The sequence below is a fragment of the Hippoglossus hippoglossus genome, chromosome 6, assembly GCF_009819705.1.
Source record: "Hippoglossus hippoglossus isolate fHipHip1 chromosome 6, fHipHip1.pri, whole genome shotgun sequence".
NCBI lineage: Eukaryota > Metazoa > Chordata > Actinopteri > Pleuronectiformes > Pleuronectidae > Hippoglossus > Hippoglossus hippoglossus.
This window is the reverse complement of record NC_047156.1, coordinates 5,444,977-5,462,475: the sequence shown is the minus strand read 5'-3', so window position 1 is coordinate 5,462,475 and position 17,499 is coordinate 5,444,977. Positions and strand designations below refer to the sequence as shown.

Genomic DNA, 17,499 nt, shown 5'->3' with positions numbered 1-17,499 from the left:
GACTGTGGGACACACCAACACAAGATGCTTCATTAGTCCTCAAATTCTTAAAGTTGATTAATTAATAAATCAAGACGTGTATTTTCTTAACCTACTGTGATAATATAGTGTTGGAGCCATCTGTGTACTTTTACACTAAAGAAACAATTCATCCTGTAACTGCATCATATCAGTAGCAGAGATAAGAAATGACCTGGATATGAAGTAAGTGCATAACTCTCTCTCTCCCTCACACACACACACACACGGTAAAAACAATACCACATTGTCACGGCCACTAATCATATCAAACTCTTATTTTTTTCCCTCATGATCCAAGTATATCTTTACTTGTGTGTTATTTTCTCACACACAGTGCAAAAAACTGCCTGGAAGAAATCTTGCATTCATCACTGCTAATAGCCAACAGAGCCGGAAAATGTTGCATCAATCTTAAAATCCCTGTAGCTGCTGATAAAGTACATGAAATGACTGTTGTCATCTTTTTGTGCCTTTGTTCCTTTTGGCAGCGGGGATTTCCATCTCCTTCATCCACTGACGCCCAGACTCACATTTAATCTGCGGCTTCACACTGTCTTCATCATTTCCAAGCGGATGTGTGTTGGCGCCCATCAAAATAAAACAAATGAAAAGTGTGTTGCCGAGTGACAATTCCCCCCCCCCCCCCCCCCGCGAAGCCTGCAGGAGCGTAATAGCCCCGGCGGAGTGGTCACTATGAGCAGCCATTCATCTCCCTGCGTGCGCCCGTATACGGGAAACGGCCCTGTGTTTTAGGGCCAGCTTGAGAAATTGCAAAAGGCACGGGATGCTAAGCTGTTCCGGCACTCACAGGACTCATAACCCCAGATTCTGTGTGTGTCTGTGTCTGTGTGTGTGTGTAAGGATGGGGCCAGCTGGTAGGACATCAGCGTATTGTGGTTAATTTGTTGGAGGGTGGTCCAAGGCCAATTAGGCCTCTTCTGTATCACTGCTTCGTTAGACACACTTAAACACACGCACACACACTGATGCCGTCCCTCGGTCCGGCAATATACACGACCATTATGGTGAATTACAAGGGGCAGATTAGCATGTTTAATTCACTTGTTGAAGAGGCACTAGGGCGAACAACACTGCAGTCATATTAACCACGGGCATTACACAGAATACTCCCTAATGTACGCTGCTTGTGTGTGTGTGTGTGTGTCAGTGTCTCCTCCCTCTCTCCCTCTCTTTCTTCACCTCTTTCCATTTCTTTCTCAGACAATAGTGAGCACGCAAAGTGCAGTTGTTCCCGAACAGCGGCGTCTCTTGATGAAATCCCAGGAGCAGTGCGCTGCCAATTGCTTTCATTTTCGTTAAAGACGGGGGCCATTCTTTTTCTTTTGTGTTCGCCACAACTTGGCACAGCTGTTTGAACAATTTGATTCCACCTCCTTGACAAATGTATTTTCTCCTGAACCTCTTCGTGCTTTACAGGTTTCGCTGGGTCCATGTGCTCACTTGTAATTGTCTTCTGTGGCTACAGGAAACGGAATGGAAACGCTTGAGCAGGCACCTTAACTGTAGAGGAAATCTACGACAACTCCTACTACTATTAATACCACTGCTGATAAAATAACTTACTACAATATGAGGAACCTCTGTCTTCACATTTGCATATTTGTGGCCGTGCCTGAGGTCCGCAGCCTGTCTTTAAAAGCAGTAGCTCAAACACTACAGGTCATATTATCTGTTCAAGGACGCTGCGATAAGGAAATGGCTGAATCCAAACAGGCATCTTTACAATGAGCACTGCACCAGTATTCACAACAACAATGATGAATCAAACGGGTCATTTTTCTGGATCACGAAACAAGCACCTGTGTGAACCGTGTCACTATCAAAGCTTGTTAGTAACCGTTGGCCGACTCCGTTCTGTGGATCCCTCTAAAGCCTGAATGAAATATTAATCAAAGGTAAGTATAGCCTGACTAAACATGGCAGCATGAAGACGGCTCTTTAACCGAGAGCACAGCGGATCCAGGTCGGTCCGACGTGGGGCTCACATCTCATCACATCTGTCTGAGAGGAGAAAATGTTTCTGCTGCATTTAACAGTTTCTGATATCAGTGAGAACATCTGTTTTAATTACTGTCCAGGGAACGTTGAATAAAACCTGCTCGTGAAGAGATGATGGCGGCAATGATTTTATGTTTTGTAAAATTGCAAGATAGAAAATGGAAAGTCAAATATCCACAACAAAGCAATACAAGGTCCTTCACATGAGACATCAAGACAAGATAGACAAGATACTAGGGACGCTTCACCCACGCAACACGAAATCCTAAATATTCAAAATGTAGAAAATTATGAGGGATGTAGGACGGCAGAAATAATAATACATTGATGGAGCATAAAATGAGATTGAAAGACGATTCATTTGTGGGTGTAGGTTAAAACTTTGACCCCGTGCTGTGACCTTAACCTTTGCCAGTTTTGCAGGTTGAGTCCAGACCCTGAATCCAACCAGTTTGCCAAGTTTAAACCGACTTGGATGAAAACTGCCAAAGTTTTTCCTGCAACAGTCAGAGAAACTCACCCACCACCCAAACAAGGTAAATAGCACGTTATGTGACTGTCAGTAATTTTTCACCGATCGCATGATTCCAGCCTTGAGAGATTCTGTTGTACCTGCTTATTTCCCCCGAATATCTGATTTTTTACTCCTCTGCTTCTAAATTGGCTATTCTGTCTTTGCTGGGTTTTTCTCTCAGCTCCAACAAACACAAAGGAGTTTCACCTCTGTCTGTATTGACAAGCTGCCTGATTTGGCTTGATTCTCGCTCTCTCTCAGATCATCGGCCTGTCGACCTCTTCAGTAATCACAGTCTGCAGTTTGCTGGATGCTCATTAGGTCGCACTTGTAGCTTCAAGTACAAAGACTTTCTCTGGGCTGACGGGAGCCGCACAACAACTCTCTGCCTCTGCCTCAATCAGCGGGACTTCCAACGTTCACAGGTGGAATCTCACAAAGCTGCAGGTTGATACAGAACATTGTCTTTAAACTAGTGGTGCACCGATGTATCGGCCGTATATCGGTAGCGGCCGATATTCGCCTCGTTTACTGCCATCGGCGTATCGGTAATAAACTTGACTTTCACCGATAACATTGGCCGATATTCATTGGTATGTTTTCTGCAGCCTGCCAATTTGGCATCCAGATTATGGTACACTGACGACGGGTTTACACCGGGCGCTGAAGCGCCGCGCCGCACAGCGCAGCGCCAAGGAAAGCCAGGCGCCTCCCTTCCACCCCCCTGTTCAACCTTTGTGCGGTTCACATGAGCTGCGATATGCCGCGCCAGGAAACAGACTGAAAAATGATTTTAAACGATATAAATGACATATTTGATATGATATAAATGATCAAATATGCATCCCATACTTTGTATTCCCCTTCTGTTGTCCTGGAGTTTTAATTTTCCTAATTTTCCCAATCACATAATTAAATGTACCCCTCTGCCCATCCACTACAGCCACACAAGCAGTCATATAGATAAAAAGAGAGAGAGGGGGGGGCTAAAGGCTTGCTTGGAGAATACGTCATTTACCCCCGACACCCGACATTGAACGGGTTACATACAACAACAAGCGGAGAATCACGGGCTGACCGGCGCGGAGAAATGCGGGTCCGGTGTGAACAGCCAGGCGGCTGCGCGCTTGAGAATAACGCTGCGCGGCGCGGGGCGGCGCTTCAGCGCCCGGTGTAAACCCGGCGTTACACACCAAGAAGGCCACATGCAAGTAATAAACAAATATCGGTATCGGCTAGATTGTTGTTTTAAATATCGGTATCGGCCAAGAATTTCCATATCGGTGCATCCCTACTTTAAACAGAGTTGGGTTTGGGTTCAGGTGATTGGACATTTACGTTTTTGTTGAACAATTGTTTAGGTGATTTTATTTATTTTTGCTAATGTAAAGATCTGCTTCAGAGAAGTCAACAGTTTAAATGAACCTACGAACTGACACTTATCACATATTAAATGATCTATATTTGATGTATATACATGTATATTCATTCATTTAGTCAGTCCATCCTGACTCTGCTTGATCTCTTCCTCTCTCGCTCTCCCACTCTCTTCGCTGACACTCACACACACAAACACAGTGTCTTTGGACTAATGGGTAAATTCAGACTGAGTAAAAACAACATAATTTGTTCTTCATTTAGAGACATGAATCTAAATATCTGGCTTATTTCCGTAGTAGCTGATAGCAGAAAGGGCACACTACATTTTGTGGAAATTCTGGGGCTTTAATACTGTATATATTTGAACTCTGGGGCTTTTATAATATGTATATCTTAACTCTAGGGCTTTTATACTATGTATATTTGAACTCTGGGGCTTTTATACTATGTATATTTGAACTCGAGGGGTTTTATACCATGTATATCTTAACACTTGGGCTTTTATACTATGTTTATCTAAACTCTGGGGCTTTAATACTTTGTATATTTGAACTCCGGGGCTTTTATACTATGTATATCTTAACACTGGGGCTTTAATACTTTGTATATTTTAACACTAGGGCTTTAACACTAAGTATATTTGAACTCTGGGGCAGACGTTGTTACTCACTTGTATAACAACATGAATTTTGCAGCCGCAGAAAAAATAACCTCTCTTATTAAAATGCAGCCTTGAGTGAGATCACATGTGATCCCTCTCTGTGCATGTTTCAGTTTAGACTCACATGTAGATTATGAAACAACTCAAAGTGCATTGATGCTTCTTGTAAACTTGTTTTGACGGTAGTGGGAATAATTTGACTTTTGGGGAAACACACGTACGCAGAGGGAGCTCACCTAGTTCTGTCCAAAAAACTTACCACCAGCTTCTCTAAAGCTCACGAATTAACATGTTTTATCCCATTCAAAAGAAATGGGAAAATGACTTGTGGTTTTACAAGGAGGTACACGGTGAAAATTATTTCTTGACAGCGCTCATTAACCTTCTGTGGAGACCATCTCACAACCAGTCCCACTTTACAACTGGCCTCGGGTGCTGAAGCAACAAAGTAAGAATGATTCGAAGCTCTCGTTTCTTTTATCCTTTACCGAACTTCATTTACTATCAATGCATAATAAAAGGGGCCATTGGGTAAGAGGTGGGATTCACCCTGAAAATGTCCCCAGTCCATCTCAGAGCCAACATACGGAGACAAATTAGATGCAATAGAGTCACCTGTTAACCAAACCTGCATGTGTTTGGACTGTGGGAGGAAGCCAGTGTAACCGAAGAAAACCAGCAGACACTGGGAGAACATGCAAACCACACAGAGAGGCCCCAGTCGGCGCGGCGGTGCACCACCATGCCGCCCAACACCAAAGTATTGGGGTTCAACTTTGACCCTTGAATCTGTGCCATTGACCTTGAGTCCATAATGGAGGAAGCTATGATAACGTATTCGCTCCATCACACCATCTCTTGTTATTGACTTCCTGTTTCAGAGTAGAAACCGTTCGACTGAAGTGCAAAGATTTATGCTCACGAGCTAATGAGTTTGCCAGTTGACCATTAGCCAGCCCATTAGCTCGTGGAGCTTTATTTTCCCTCTTTAACAACTTTTAATGGACAAAATGGTGGTGAACTGGGATTGAAGTCCCACACAGAACAGCAGAGAGAAATTAAAGAGACGCTATGAAGAAGCTGCTGTAACTGAAAGACACTGTTTGGGCCAGCCTTCAAATTAATGCAGCAGTTCAGTAACCAGCCCTACAAGTGGTCACGTCACCAAAGCCCTTTTCAGACGTGTAAAATGAGCAGGAAATTGAGTCAGGACATTTTCTGGAATTTTGCCTTTTCTCATATGATGAAAGCAGCAGGATTGTGCCGGTCGGACACATTCATAACATCAGTAAAATGCCCAGAGCGCTCAGGCAAGTAGGAGGCACCAGAGCACACAGGAGGCAGGACTCAACATCCCTCTGCAGAAGTCACAGATTTCACTTTACAGCACGATGCCAGGCTCGCTCAGACATCTTCCAGATATGGAAGGACAAGTCCCAGAAAATACCCGGACTAACTGACTTGGACGTTCTCCCCTACAGCCCCTCTGGGAAGTTCCAGGTAAACAGTCAGAGTTCGGTGTCTGAAAGCAGCGGAAACTTCCAGTGTCACAGGGACCAGCAGATTTCACTGCTGTGTATTGACTGTAGGTTGACAGTATATAATAAAACCACATTGCAACCTAAAAAGCTAGACATACACAATACATTTTCTATTAGTAAAGTAATAATTAAAGGTTTAATTCCCACTATGAACTATAAATCAATCTCAATGGCAAATGCACATAAAGAATAAATGCAATGCCTCTGGAAAAAGGTGCAACTGCGCCTTCAATCATACTTCAATGTGTTTGTGAGATAAGGCTTATAAGGATTAAATCCAAATTCTCTGTGGTTTCTATTACAGAACTCAGCAAGCAATGCTTCAATCACATGAAAATAATGTACGTTTTTAATAGACTTGGGCAGATAACATACTGTCCACACCCATCAGACACACGCAGAAAGATGTTAATCACATTTACTCCCTCGTAATCGAGAGCGGAGGAAATCATGACGGGTGACGTCTTTCAATCCTTTTATCGAACGCCTTCAATTCGGCGAAGAACCAGCAGGTGATTAGTAAACATTTCCTCACTGTGATGCTGCGCTGTGCATGCAGACAGACGTTGTAATTTCAGACTGACAAAGACACATGGCTTCACTTATCATTGAAAAACAGCCCCACAAGAAAGTCTCATTCCGCTGCGTTAATGCCACAATTTGTCCTGTTGCAATTAAAAAACACCATGTTTCCATGATGCATGCAAACACCGTGTTATGAATGTGAATCAAAAAAAGAAGCCGTGACAAACACAGCGACATTCAGTATCGATAATTGCAGAATGACAAAAAATTTTAAAAAGCGGTGCCAAACAGTCTTTCCTGGACCGAGTCAGACGTATTGTTCGAGCGAAGTCACATGTTCACTGTACGCAGAAGTCCTCTGTCTTTCAGATACTGCAGGAGAGCAGCTCAGCCGTACGACCAAGGACAGCAAGAGGTTATTAAGTAAATCTACTCTCAGCAATTGTTGCTGTTCGCTCGGCCCCCCCCCCCCCCCCCCCCCCTCAGTCACTGCAAGGGGACCCCTGTGTGATATGGATTGTTTTTCAAGTAACAGGCAGTGAAAATGGCCGTCTCATTATTTTTAATGGGTGTTTGAGATGTGCTCCGTTGCAGTGGTGCGCTGTCATTTAGATGCCTGGGCCGAGAGCGGGATGAAAGGGGGGGGGGGGAAATGGAATGACGTGCAAAGGGTGAAGAGACTCCTCCATTGTGGCAGAGGTGTGCTCTACGTCTTAATACGTGTTTACTTACAGAGCCGTGCAGGCGGAGAGATAGAGGGGGGGGGGGGGGGGGGGGTGGAAGGAATGAGAGAGAAGAGGAGGAAATAAGAAGAGATCTGTTTTTGTTTTTTTTTGTCCCTCAGCATAACTCCTTGCATCTGGCTGTAACCCAGGCGCCACAGCACATGCTAATTGTGATCATTTTTCAATCTACATTAGTCAGATGGCAACGGGGCTCATCTTGAAGCCCCCCCCCCCCCCCCCCCCCCCCCCCCCCCCCCGACCAACACCGTGATTAGGTGCACATATCTTCTATAACCCTGAAGCTGGCAGCAGCCCACACAAAATGCCATTTTTTTCCCCCACCGCGTTTTCCATCTAGATGAGTTTTAATTAAGTCTCCTCGCTGCGCTCCCCCGTGGCCGCTCTAATCAGACCACGGGAGCATTGCCTCTCTCTCTCTCTCTCTCTCCCTTGTTTTGTGAAAGGATCCCGCGGCATCTGTTGGGTCTCCCCGTCTCCCCGTCTCACCGTCAGTCAGAGAGAGACAAAAACACACGGACACCGGGACGAGCGCTCCGCCGCACCCAAAGACAATCAGCGGGTGGTTGTCGTGTCATTGATTAAGATTGGTGAGGTTATTAGGCTGCATGGATATGCACAGATGCTCCCTGATGAAGGCCGGTCTCAAACATGCCCGACTATTAGATTATAAAAGTGGGCATGCGGAAGAAAAACCTTTGAAAATAACAAAGCCATAATTCCATCGTTTAATAAAAGTTTTAAGTTTCTTGGATTTCTCCACATGTTGAGGCTGAAGTCACCTGATACGTGAAGAGTTTGGGAGATGCTGTCGTTCTTTTAGGGATTTCAAAGGCAAAAAAGCAAAACCCATATAGTCAAGAAGTTCTATCCATCTCAAGCTATATGCTCCTGGTTTGACTGGAACTTTAGACAGGGGTATAGTAACAGTACATAACTTGGGGTTGGGCTAAGTGACCGGTCAATTAAAGGTAAATGGAGATTTGTTTATCCAGATCCACTCCAAACCCTAATGGGTTCTTTCTCGAGTCTTACATCGACATCAGTTGAGTAGTTATTGACTGATTCTGCTGACAGATACACAGACAAACAAACAAACAGCCATGAACAGCTCCTCGATGTTCATAGTAAAAAATAAGACCTGGACATGTAACTGTAGAAGAAATGAGTCTATATCATAAATAATCCTCAATTTCATCCATGTATGTTATTTATGTTGTATGTGCAACCTTGACAGAATTTATAATAAGTGTTTTTATTTGTTTATGTTTGTCAGATCACTTCAGAATAAATGTAATCATCATCCGTTGGCACCTTACTGGTCCAATTACATGGCTGTTTTCTGAGTAATTCTCAGTGTGATGGAATAAAAGTTGGGGATGAGAAGTGTTCTGTTTCTGGAAGAAGGAGCGCTGTCTTCTCATAATTGTGTTCTTTGTTTCTATTCAAAAAGGATGAGACACAAAAAAAAATCCAATCGGAGACGGTCGGTCGCTGAACATTGTTCATTTTGCCATATATCAAATTTGCTGCTTGATATCTGCATTGTTCTCCTGAGTCAGATCCAAATGAGTGAATCTGTGATGAATGATAAACTGTGTCACAAGTCACAAAGTGAAGTGAATTTCTCACATTTAGTGCCACAGTTTCTCACCAGGTAAGAATTAACACTCATCAGTGTGTGTGTGTGTGCATCTCTGGGGACAACATTAAGACTGCAGATTGTTTTCATTGTTTTTTCAGCTCTACAATCTAATCTGTATTTCACTCTCATTATTGCAGAAGAGGAAGGAGCCTTTATTTATACACATGTCCTCTCAATATGAGGAGGATATCGTCAGTGGCAGAGCAAGATGCTGAAAAAAAGATTACAAACCTGGACTCTGAATCACATCTGTTCATGGAAATTAAAAATCAAATCAAATAGTCTTTTTAAGATTTTACTTCTTAAACTGATAAGACATGAAATCTTAAAAGTCTTAAAAAACAGTTTTCCAACAATATAAGCTGCCCTCAGACATGCACTGAAAACACAGCAGCAACCAAAACCTTAACCATGAACAATTCATGCCGAACTCTAACCTTAACCCAACCACAATTCACATCTTCACTGAAGAGACAGCACAATAACTGGTTGACAGAGGACACTGGCAAAATCAGGTTGATTCAAATGGACAGATGCTGACAGTTGATTTGGTTTAAGACAGAAAAAAACATAGAATAGGGAGAAGATATAATAAGTTATCTTCCTGATTGAACTTGAGCCTCACATACACGGCTCTGAAGGGTTAGAACAGAGTTACAGTACACAGCTGATTCTCTAGTTAACTATGTCTCCTCTAGGACACTGGGTTCATCTGCAACAAGAGATAAGCAGCTTTTGTAAACTACGCTCAAAAGACGTGTAACAGAGCGACACTAGATATCAGAGAAGCTAGTTCATATACGTCTTTAAAAGAAAACTTCAACTTTCCTTCAGCCTTTAACTAGATCTTGCACTTGCCCGCACTCCTGCGTGTTTATTTTTTTAAAATAATTTAATTTCCTTTTCTTTTAAATGTAACATGTCCTTATGTTACTTTAAATCTTATATATATCTTATATTTTAATGTTTTAATTTGTATCTATATTGTATGTAAAGCACTATGAGCTGCATTTCTTGTACGAAAGGTGCTATACAAATAAAGTTTATTATTATTACTATTATTATCATATTATGTTTTGCCACATGCAGTTTGTTTTCTTTTCTTTTTGAACCTCAACAATTAGTGGATTACAGAGCTCTGCTTGTCAACAGTGAAAGGAACCATATTGCCGGCAAATGATGCTGGAGACTCCCAACTCTCTAATCACCTGAGAAACGCTGAGTCAATACAGCAGTGGTGTGGTGGAGCTTTTACATATATCTGTGTGTGTGTGTTGTGGTGTATTTAGTTAACATGGATCATTTTGACACGTGTGTAAAACATAATGACATGTTTACAGCTAGCGGCGCCTGGTTTCTGGACTCTCAGACTCCCTAAGTGTTATTACAATATGTTACTTGTTAGTTATCTCTTCCTGAGAATGCTCTTTGACCTGTTAGATGGAGAGGTTCCCATCTTCAAGTGGGAAGCATGTTTCGAATTAGATGCCCCTATGTATGATGTCATTTTATCTCAAGGTTTGGGCGTAAACAAGTTCCCTATATGAATGCTTGTCCGGCACCGGCGACTCAGACTTCTGCATTGGCCGAGAACGTCTCCGGGTATACCTAGGTACCCGTCCTGACCTGTAACTTCTGTGTAATAAACCTTATTATACAAGCAAGAACGGTGTCCGCGGAGATTCCTTCATCATCATCTTCAACATCACTGCTGCTTAAAATATACGACAAATTTGGCGTCACGAACTCTGGACGTGCTGTGGCCTGCGGCATCTCCAAGACCTTCACACACGGTGAGCATTTCTCACTTGACTGGATGCTGGTTCATTCATTGAAGCTGTTGTGTGTCTGCTGTCTGGTCACACCGTAAAGAACCTTTTCTTTTTTATGGACATGTCATGTTGTGTTGATGTTTGAAGTGAAGTTCCGTGCTAAATTTGATTTTATTTGCGTAGTATACGACGCAAATAAAGGGGGGATTATTATAAGAGAAGATAAAAAGTGAAGAAAGGAAATAACATAAATACAAGAGATGTATTGTATGTGTAGAATAGCTTCATTGTAACGATAAGGTGAGCTAAATAACATTGTGCGAGATTAATGAAGATTGGGCCCTCAACTTCTTAACGGTAAGACATGTGTAGATTAGTCACTGCGTGACAGTTGGCTTTGACATAGTCAGGAATTGAGTTAAAAAGAGAAAATTGGGATAATCCTGGATCCAGGAAATTTGAATAAATAAATGTAAACAGTGATAAGGGACAGAGTAATGAGAGAGAAATAGGATCAAAGAGATGATCAGGGAAAGACGCCGCAGAATCTGGATATAGAAGCCCTCAGGAAGAGGAGCTGTTAGAATGGGCCGCAAAACCTCACCACAGGTCAGTTTAATAAACTGGAGATTGTAGAATTAAAAATTCGATTGTATGTTCTCACTCTGAACATTTGTTGACGAACAGTGTTTGGTGCAGCCTCTCATCGAATATTTGCATCTCATAGGTAGCATAAATTTAAAAGAATAAGAAAGAAAAGTGCGCGGCAAAAAGCATGCTATAGGAATGTATGGTATGAATGAGTTGTTTTGGGGAATATAAGATGAGTGCTGTTTGTGTTTTTCATTGTGTGGCAATGTGTGTGCGTTCATGAACAGGGAGACATCTCCCAGCCGGTGTGTGTGTGACACGTGGTCACTACTGTGTTCCAGCTGTGTGTGACAAATTGCAGCAGGGGTTGGTCTATGTGGTTTAGATTAATAAATAAGATTTTATGATTGAATAAACATATATAGGTTGTGGTTGATAACGGGAAATTTGATAACTTATAAGGAAAGATATTTTGCTTTCTGTATTAAATAAAACAATGAGCCTCTTCCAGAGGACGTAATGAATTATGTGGGTCTAGTTTTCCCTCCCTCCACTCGCCCCCACCTTCCCCATGTTTTTCTTCGTATCTCTCCTCGGCTCCCCTGAGAGAGAGACCGCCTGTGTGAAAGAATTCAGAAAAGAGGGGGAGAAAGGGGGGTTGTAAATTTTCTAAAACATGAGTACAACGACATGAGGAGAGACTTTCATACTCTCACCTCTGTGATTAACACCCTCCTGTGAGACGCAGGGGCAGAGTCACAAAGTTTTTAAAAAACAATTCTTTAATGGGGTTTAGTTTAAGCTAAAAAAGACAGTTTGTTTGTTTGTTTGTTTGTGGGACAGCGAGATTGTGCAGACAGTATTAGGAAATAATATTGTTTGTTTGATTCAGCTAGATTGGATATGTTTGTAGTTCTAACAATTCTTTAACCGCTAAAACTTTTTGATTCATTTGGTTTTCATTAAATTCTACAATGCTTAGTTAGGGGTTTAATTTGGGAACAAATTGAGTTTAATTTGACATTTTGGACTTTAAATACTGGATAATGATAATTTGGATAGAAGGAGAGATAGTTAGAATTTAGTTTTAAGGTGATAACGAGAGGAAATTGGTTGCATTGACTAGAGAATGCACATATGCTGGTATCAAGAGTGTGAACATCTACACTACGGGCTGGTATAAATAAGAATAACATATCTGTTTTTCCTCACTGGGACTGACATGTGCTGTGTGCAGGCAGAGAGTCATACAGATATATATTGGTTTATGAAAGGACTGTTGAGTTATTAATACAGCCGTGAATAAATAATAAACTATTGAGAACTTTAAAGATATTATTAGAGTGAAATAAACTAAATTATATATTGATGATGCATGGTATGGGATTATTACTGGTATTTAAAGGAGAAAAACATCTATTGACCTAAATGCTGGCAGATAACATGTGCAAATGTGTGCAAATCATACTGAATCGCTTATGATGCTGTTCAAAGGACCTAATGGGTTCATAGGATACTAAATCATTGCCTGTTTCTTTCCCTTATCCATTTACGGTGAGTGGGAATTGAGGCGGGAAGACGAGAAGGCAGCTGGCCGGTGCATCACACAGATTGAGGCTTGCTGACGCCTGCGTGTGCAGCTCCTGTCTCCAGTCTGATCAAGGCCGGTACAGTTTATTCACAAACTCTTTAGCAAGAACCTGCATTTTACATATTTGTATGTGTTCTCATTTATAGTTATAATTGTTGATACACATTTTAACCTGCTTTCATTTATAAACTATTATAAGAATATTAATAGAGCACATTCATCTGCTTACATACACATGAAATACTACATGCTGTAGTCAGTTAAATAAATAAATAAATAAATAAATAAATAAAGGGCTTGGCAACGGACTGACCAGTTAATACATTTAATTAATTAATAGAATATGATTGTTTGGTCTAAACTCTGCTGTCAGTTGCAGATGTAAGTTTTATTGTTTGTGCGTGGCTTATTCTGATCTGTGCTGTGTTGGAGATTCACTATTGTGACTGTTTGATGATTTGAGGTGAATATTGGTTGATAATTAGGTGATTGTCTTGCTGCGACTAAGAGCACATTTGGTGACAGTCAGTCACATGTGGGAGTGCGTGATCTTTTTGTCAAATATTATAAGCGGACTTTGGGTTGTGCTATTACATAAATGAGCTTTTGATTCCTTTGGAGTTGGCAAATCAATTTCATTTTTATTATTGGCTGTGGTGTCTTAATGGTTTTGATACATGGATTGATTAATTTGTTAGTTGGTTGATTGATTGATTGATTGATTGATTGATTGGTTAATTGGTTGATTTGTTAATTGTTTAATTGATTGATTGATTGGTTAATTGGTTGATTGATTTATTGATTGGTTAATTGGTTGATTGATTGAAAAAAAAAAAAAAAAAAAGGGGGGAGACTAAATAGCTTTAAGTATTTTTAATCTTAGCAATTACTTTTTAATTTACAATAAGGGAACATAAGGAAGCTGTTACAATGGGGAAAAAGGGCACTAAAAGTCCAAAAGTAATTACTCCTGTTGATGTAGTACAGAAGAATAATCCTTTAGTTAAAGGCATCGCAAACATTGCAAAGATATCGGAAAAATGGCATAAACGCTGGCCTGAAATTGACCAACCATGGCCAGTAGAGGGGACTCTTAACCCCGATGTAATTATAATAATGCAGGTACTTGTGTCCACATACAAGGCAGAGCAAAAGAAGGGCAAGAAGGGGGAAAAACGCAAAGAGAAGAGGCAAGTAGAGCTTGGCATTCTCCAGTTATTTGAAAATGAGGGACAGAAACTGATCAAAGCTGCAAACGATAAGAGAGATAGAGACGTAGAAGAAATAGGACAAAATACAAAACAAACAGAAAAACTGGTGACAAACACCAATCCATTTTTCTCACATATGAATCCAGTAAAGAGACCGCCACCTTATGAGGAAGGGACGAAGTCTAAACAAATCTATCCTCAGCTCCCAGTGATCAGTCAGGAGGGTAACTATCATATCAGAGACAAGGAGGACAAAATAATAGAAACGGGACAAGCAGAAACAACTATAACGATGTATCCAAATTCCAAAAGTAAGAAGAAAACGACACGTTTCGGAACTAGGATCAAAAGGGTGGAATATGGAGATGATAATGATCAAAGTGATCTGGAAGGGAGCATGGGAGGATATGACCCTGCAGTCAGGCGGATACTGGCTAGAGCGGAAAAAAGAGGAGATGTTACCACTAATGACAGTGAGAATGGAGACAGCGATGAAGATTTGGAGGCTAGGACTCCTTCATCTTCAAGAAGGTTTTGTCCACCTACATTCAGTACTGAAATAGAAGAGGATGTACGGAGGACTTTAAGAGAGGTCGAAAGAAGTATGGACCGATGCTCCTATGACTTGGGAAAAACTAGTAGTCCAGAAAGACAAAGAACACTGGTGAACCAGTTAGAGGAGTTGCAGATACGGAAGGAAGAGCTGCAGAAAGAAGGCTCCCAACTATTGGGCATGAAAAATGCATTGCGCTCAAGAAAACAGTTGACACTCAAGAAGATGTTTCCAGTGGTCATCCGAGGGCAGAGTTTGGAGTATAAGCCTTGGCAGAGTACAGATATGTCAAACATACTTGAGAAGTTACCTACTCTTCAAGATGGAGCACATTCTTGGATTTCGAAGTTGGAAGAGATTATGGTGGGAGAACAACCTGCCATTGGAGATATTAAGAGACTTTTGGCTAATCTCCTTGGAGTTCATGCTATGGGAGAAATTCTACAGAAAGCTGGACTTAATCGATATGTGGGAACTGCTGTGAATGATTCAGAGCTGTTTTCTGCAAATAGAGGTCGAGCGTGGAGAGCGCTGAAAGAGACATTTCCGACAAATGTACATCCTGACAACATTTTTATTGAACCACTGGGACAGGAAGAAAACCCGAGGGCCTATGTGTCGAGAGCTCATCAAGTGTGGAGAAATATCACAGGAAATGACCCGGATTTGAATCAAATGGAGCAGTCAATTTTGCGAGCCAGAATACAGAAGGGGTTGCCCCTATCAGTGAGGAGCAAACTGGCAGAGGTGGTTGGTCTTGGAAGCATGGCAAAGGGTGTCTATACGGATCATATAGCCCATCAAGTGGTGCTGTATAGGAAAAAGGAACATGACCAGAAAGAACAGGACCAAGAGACCCTCAGAAAACTCAATCAAATACAACTGGTGGATAATAAGAAGATGGAGAAGAAGCAGGCTCTGGTTATGCAGAATCAGGCTCCACTAAATCAACCATTACCACAACTACAGCCGAACCAGGTTCAGCTCCAATCGTTCCAGCCATCATCGGTGGTTCCAGTCGTCTCCTACCCACAGCCAACTTTTGGTCAAGCGCAGACTTGGAGAGGAAGGGATCAAGGAAATTTCGGAAGAGGAAGAGGAGGAAGGTTTAATCCAAATTTTCAACAGCGTTCAGAAGAATGTTATAATTGTGGACAATTAGGACACTTTGCCCGTGAGTGCAACAAGACAGGAGGGAATTTCAGAGGGAACTCCAGAGGAAACTTCAGAGGAGGATTCAGGGGCCAATCAGGGCCACCCAGAGGACCGGTGAACCCTTACAGAGGCCCGGAACCAGGATTCTAGAGATGCCCTGAAGACTCGAAAGGGGGGTGTCAGCTGATAGTGTCAGGGCCGGAGAGAGATCCAACAATAGAGGTGAAAATAAATAATCGACCATTGGAAGTAATGGTGGATAGCGGAGCTGCTTTTACCTGTATTCAGCCTGAAGATGCTATACATCTCCCCATGTCCGGTCAATTGATTCGGACAATCGGGTTTGAGGGAGTGAAACAGCTGATTCCTCTCACAGAACCAATTGAGCTCAGTTATAAAAATCGGAAGATTACAATACCCATATTGGTATCAGAACATACACCTATTGCACTTTTGGGAAGAGATGCTTTGTGTAGATTGAAGTGTACAATAAAGTTTACACCAGACGGCTGTCTGGTGGAAGTGCCAAATGATATTTTTCACCAATCATTGATGACAACGGAGACTGAAGCTTCTTCAGTATTTTGGATCGGAAGTCTTAATGCAGATTTTTTGGAGCCAGCTAAATTGTGGGAGAAGTTTATCATTGCTAATATGCCTGATGCGAAGCTTCCAGAGTATCCATTTCACTGCACGCTCAAGTATTTCAATAATGATGCCCAACCAAACACAGAGGAATGGTTGAGTCGTCAACCAAAGCAAGTTCAACTCAGTTCGGGTTGTATAATTTTGGGACCACAAGGAGCAGCTATGAAGATACACAGAGATGACTATTTGGATAAAGAGTTTGATATCGAGAAGAGTGTGCCACATGTGACCTTGTTGGTGTGTGAAGAATATAAGCAGAAGCATATAGGAGAAATGATGGCAGAAGCAGAAGAAGCTGTTTTTATACCGGTAAAAGAGAATCTTGCCATCTGGAGGAGTGAGGATCAGAGATTCATTAAGATCATGATCTCTGCTCAAGGACAAGGAAAGCCACAAACTGTGCGGATGACACATGAGTCAATTTGCAGTGCTAAGATGGACTCAGACTTAATGAGAGAAGAGATGTTGCGACAAGTTCCAGAATGTTTGTGGTCTCGGCATAGTACTGATATTGGACTTGTGAAGTCAGCCCAACCAGTGAGAGCTGAACTCCGACCAGGAGTCAAACCTCCTTGGAAGAACCAGTATCCACTGAAGGAAGAGGCAATCCGAGGAATTGAACCACAGATTGAAGGACTTTTGAAAGCAGGTGTTTTGAAGATAACACAGAATCCCCAGAGTAACACGCCTTTGTTGCCTGTAAAGAAGCCAGATGATTCATATCGCCTGGTACATGATTTGAGAGCGGTGAATGAAGTGATAGCTGATTTTCCAGCAGAAGTGCCTGATCCACATACTTTGTTAGCCCAAATTCCTCCAGATGCGACACATTTCACAGTGTTAGATTTATGTGGTGCGTTTTTCAGTGTTCCACTTAGTATAGAAAGTCAAGGCTTATTTGGGTTCACGTACAATGGACAGTCTTATGA

General features: G+C 41.8%; 1 protein-coding gene across 1 annotated transcript; it reads left to right on the top strand.

Annotated features, from left to right (window-relative positions):
* Positions 1 to 13,862: 13,862 nt before the first annotated feature.
* On the top strand, positions 13,863 to 16,072 carry LOC117763175. The gene is made up of 2 exons (XM_034588122.1): positions 13,863 to 14,647; positions 15,746 to 16,072. Exons 1-2 carry the CDS (start codon positions 13,934 to 13,936, stop codon positions 16,070 to 16,072), a joined length of 1,041 nt encoding a protein of 346 aa, XP_034444013.1. The 5' UTR covers positions 13,863 to 13,933.
* The last annotated feature ends 1,427 nt before the right edge of the window (positions 16,073 to 17,499 follow it).

What these genes read in the sequence shown, in the direction of transcription:
- LOC117763175 (XM_034588122.1), top strand. Translation starts at nt 13,934, where the DNA reads ATGGGGAAAAAGGGCACTAAAAGTCCAAAAGTAATTACTCCTGTTGAT. An exon ending in CTGCAGTCAGGCGGATACTG is followed by an intron (nt 14,648 to 15,745) that starts GCTAGAGCGGAA and finishes CAGCCGAACCAG; the next exon opens with GTTCAGCTCCAATCGTTCCA.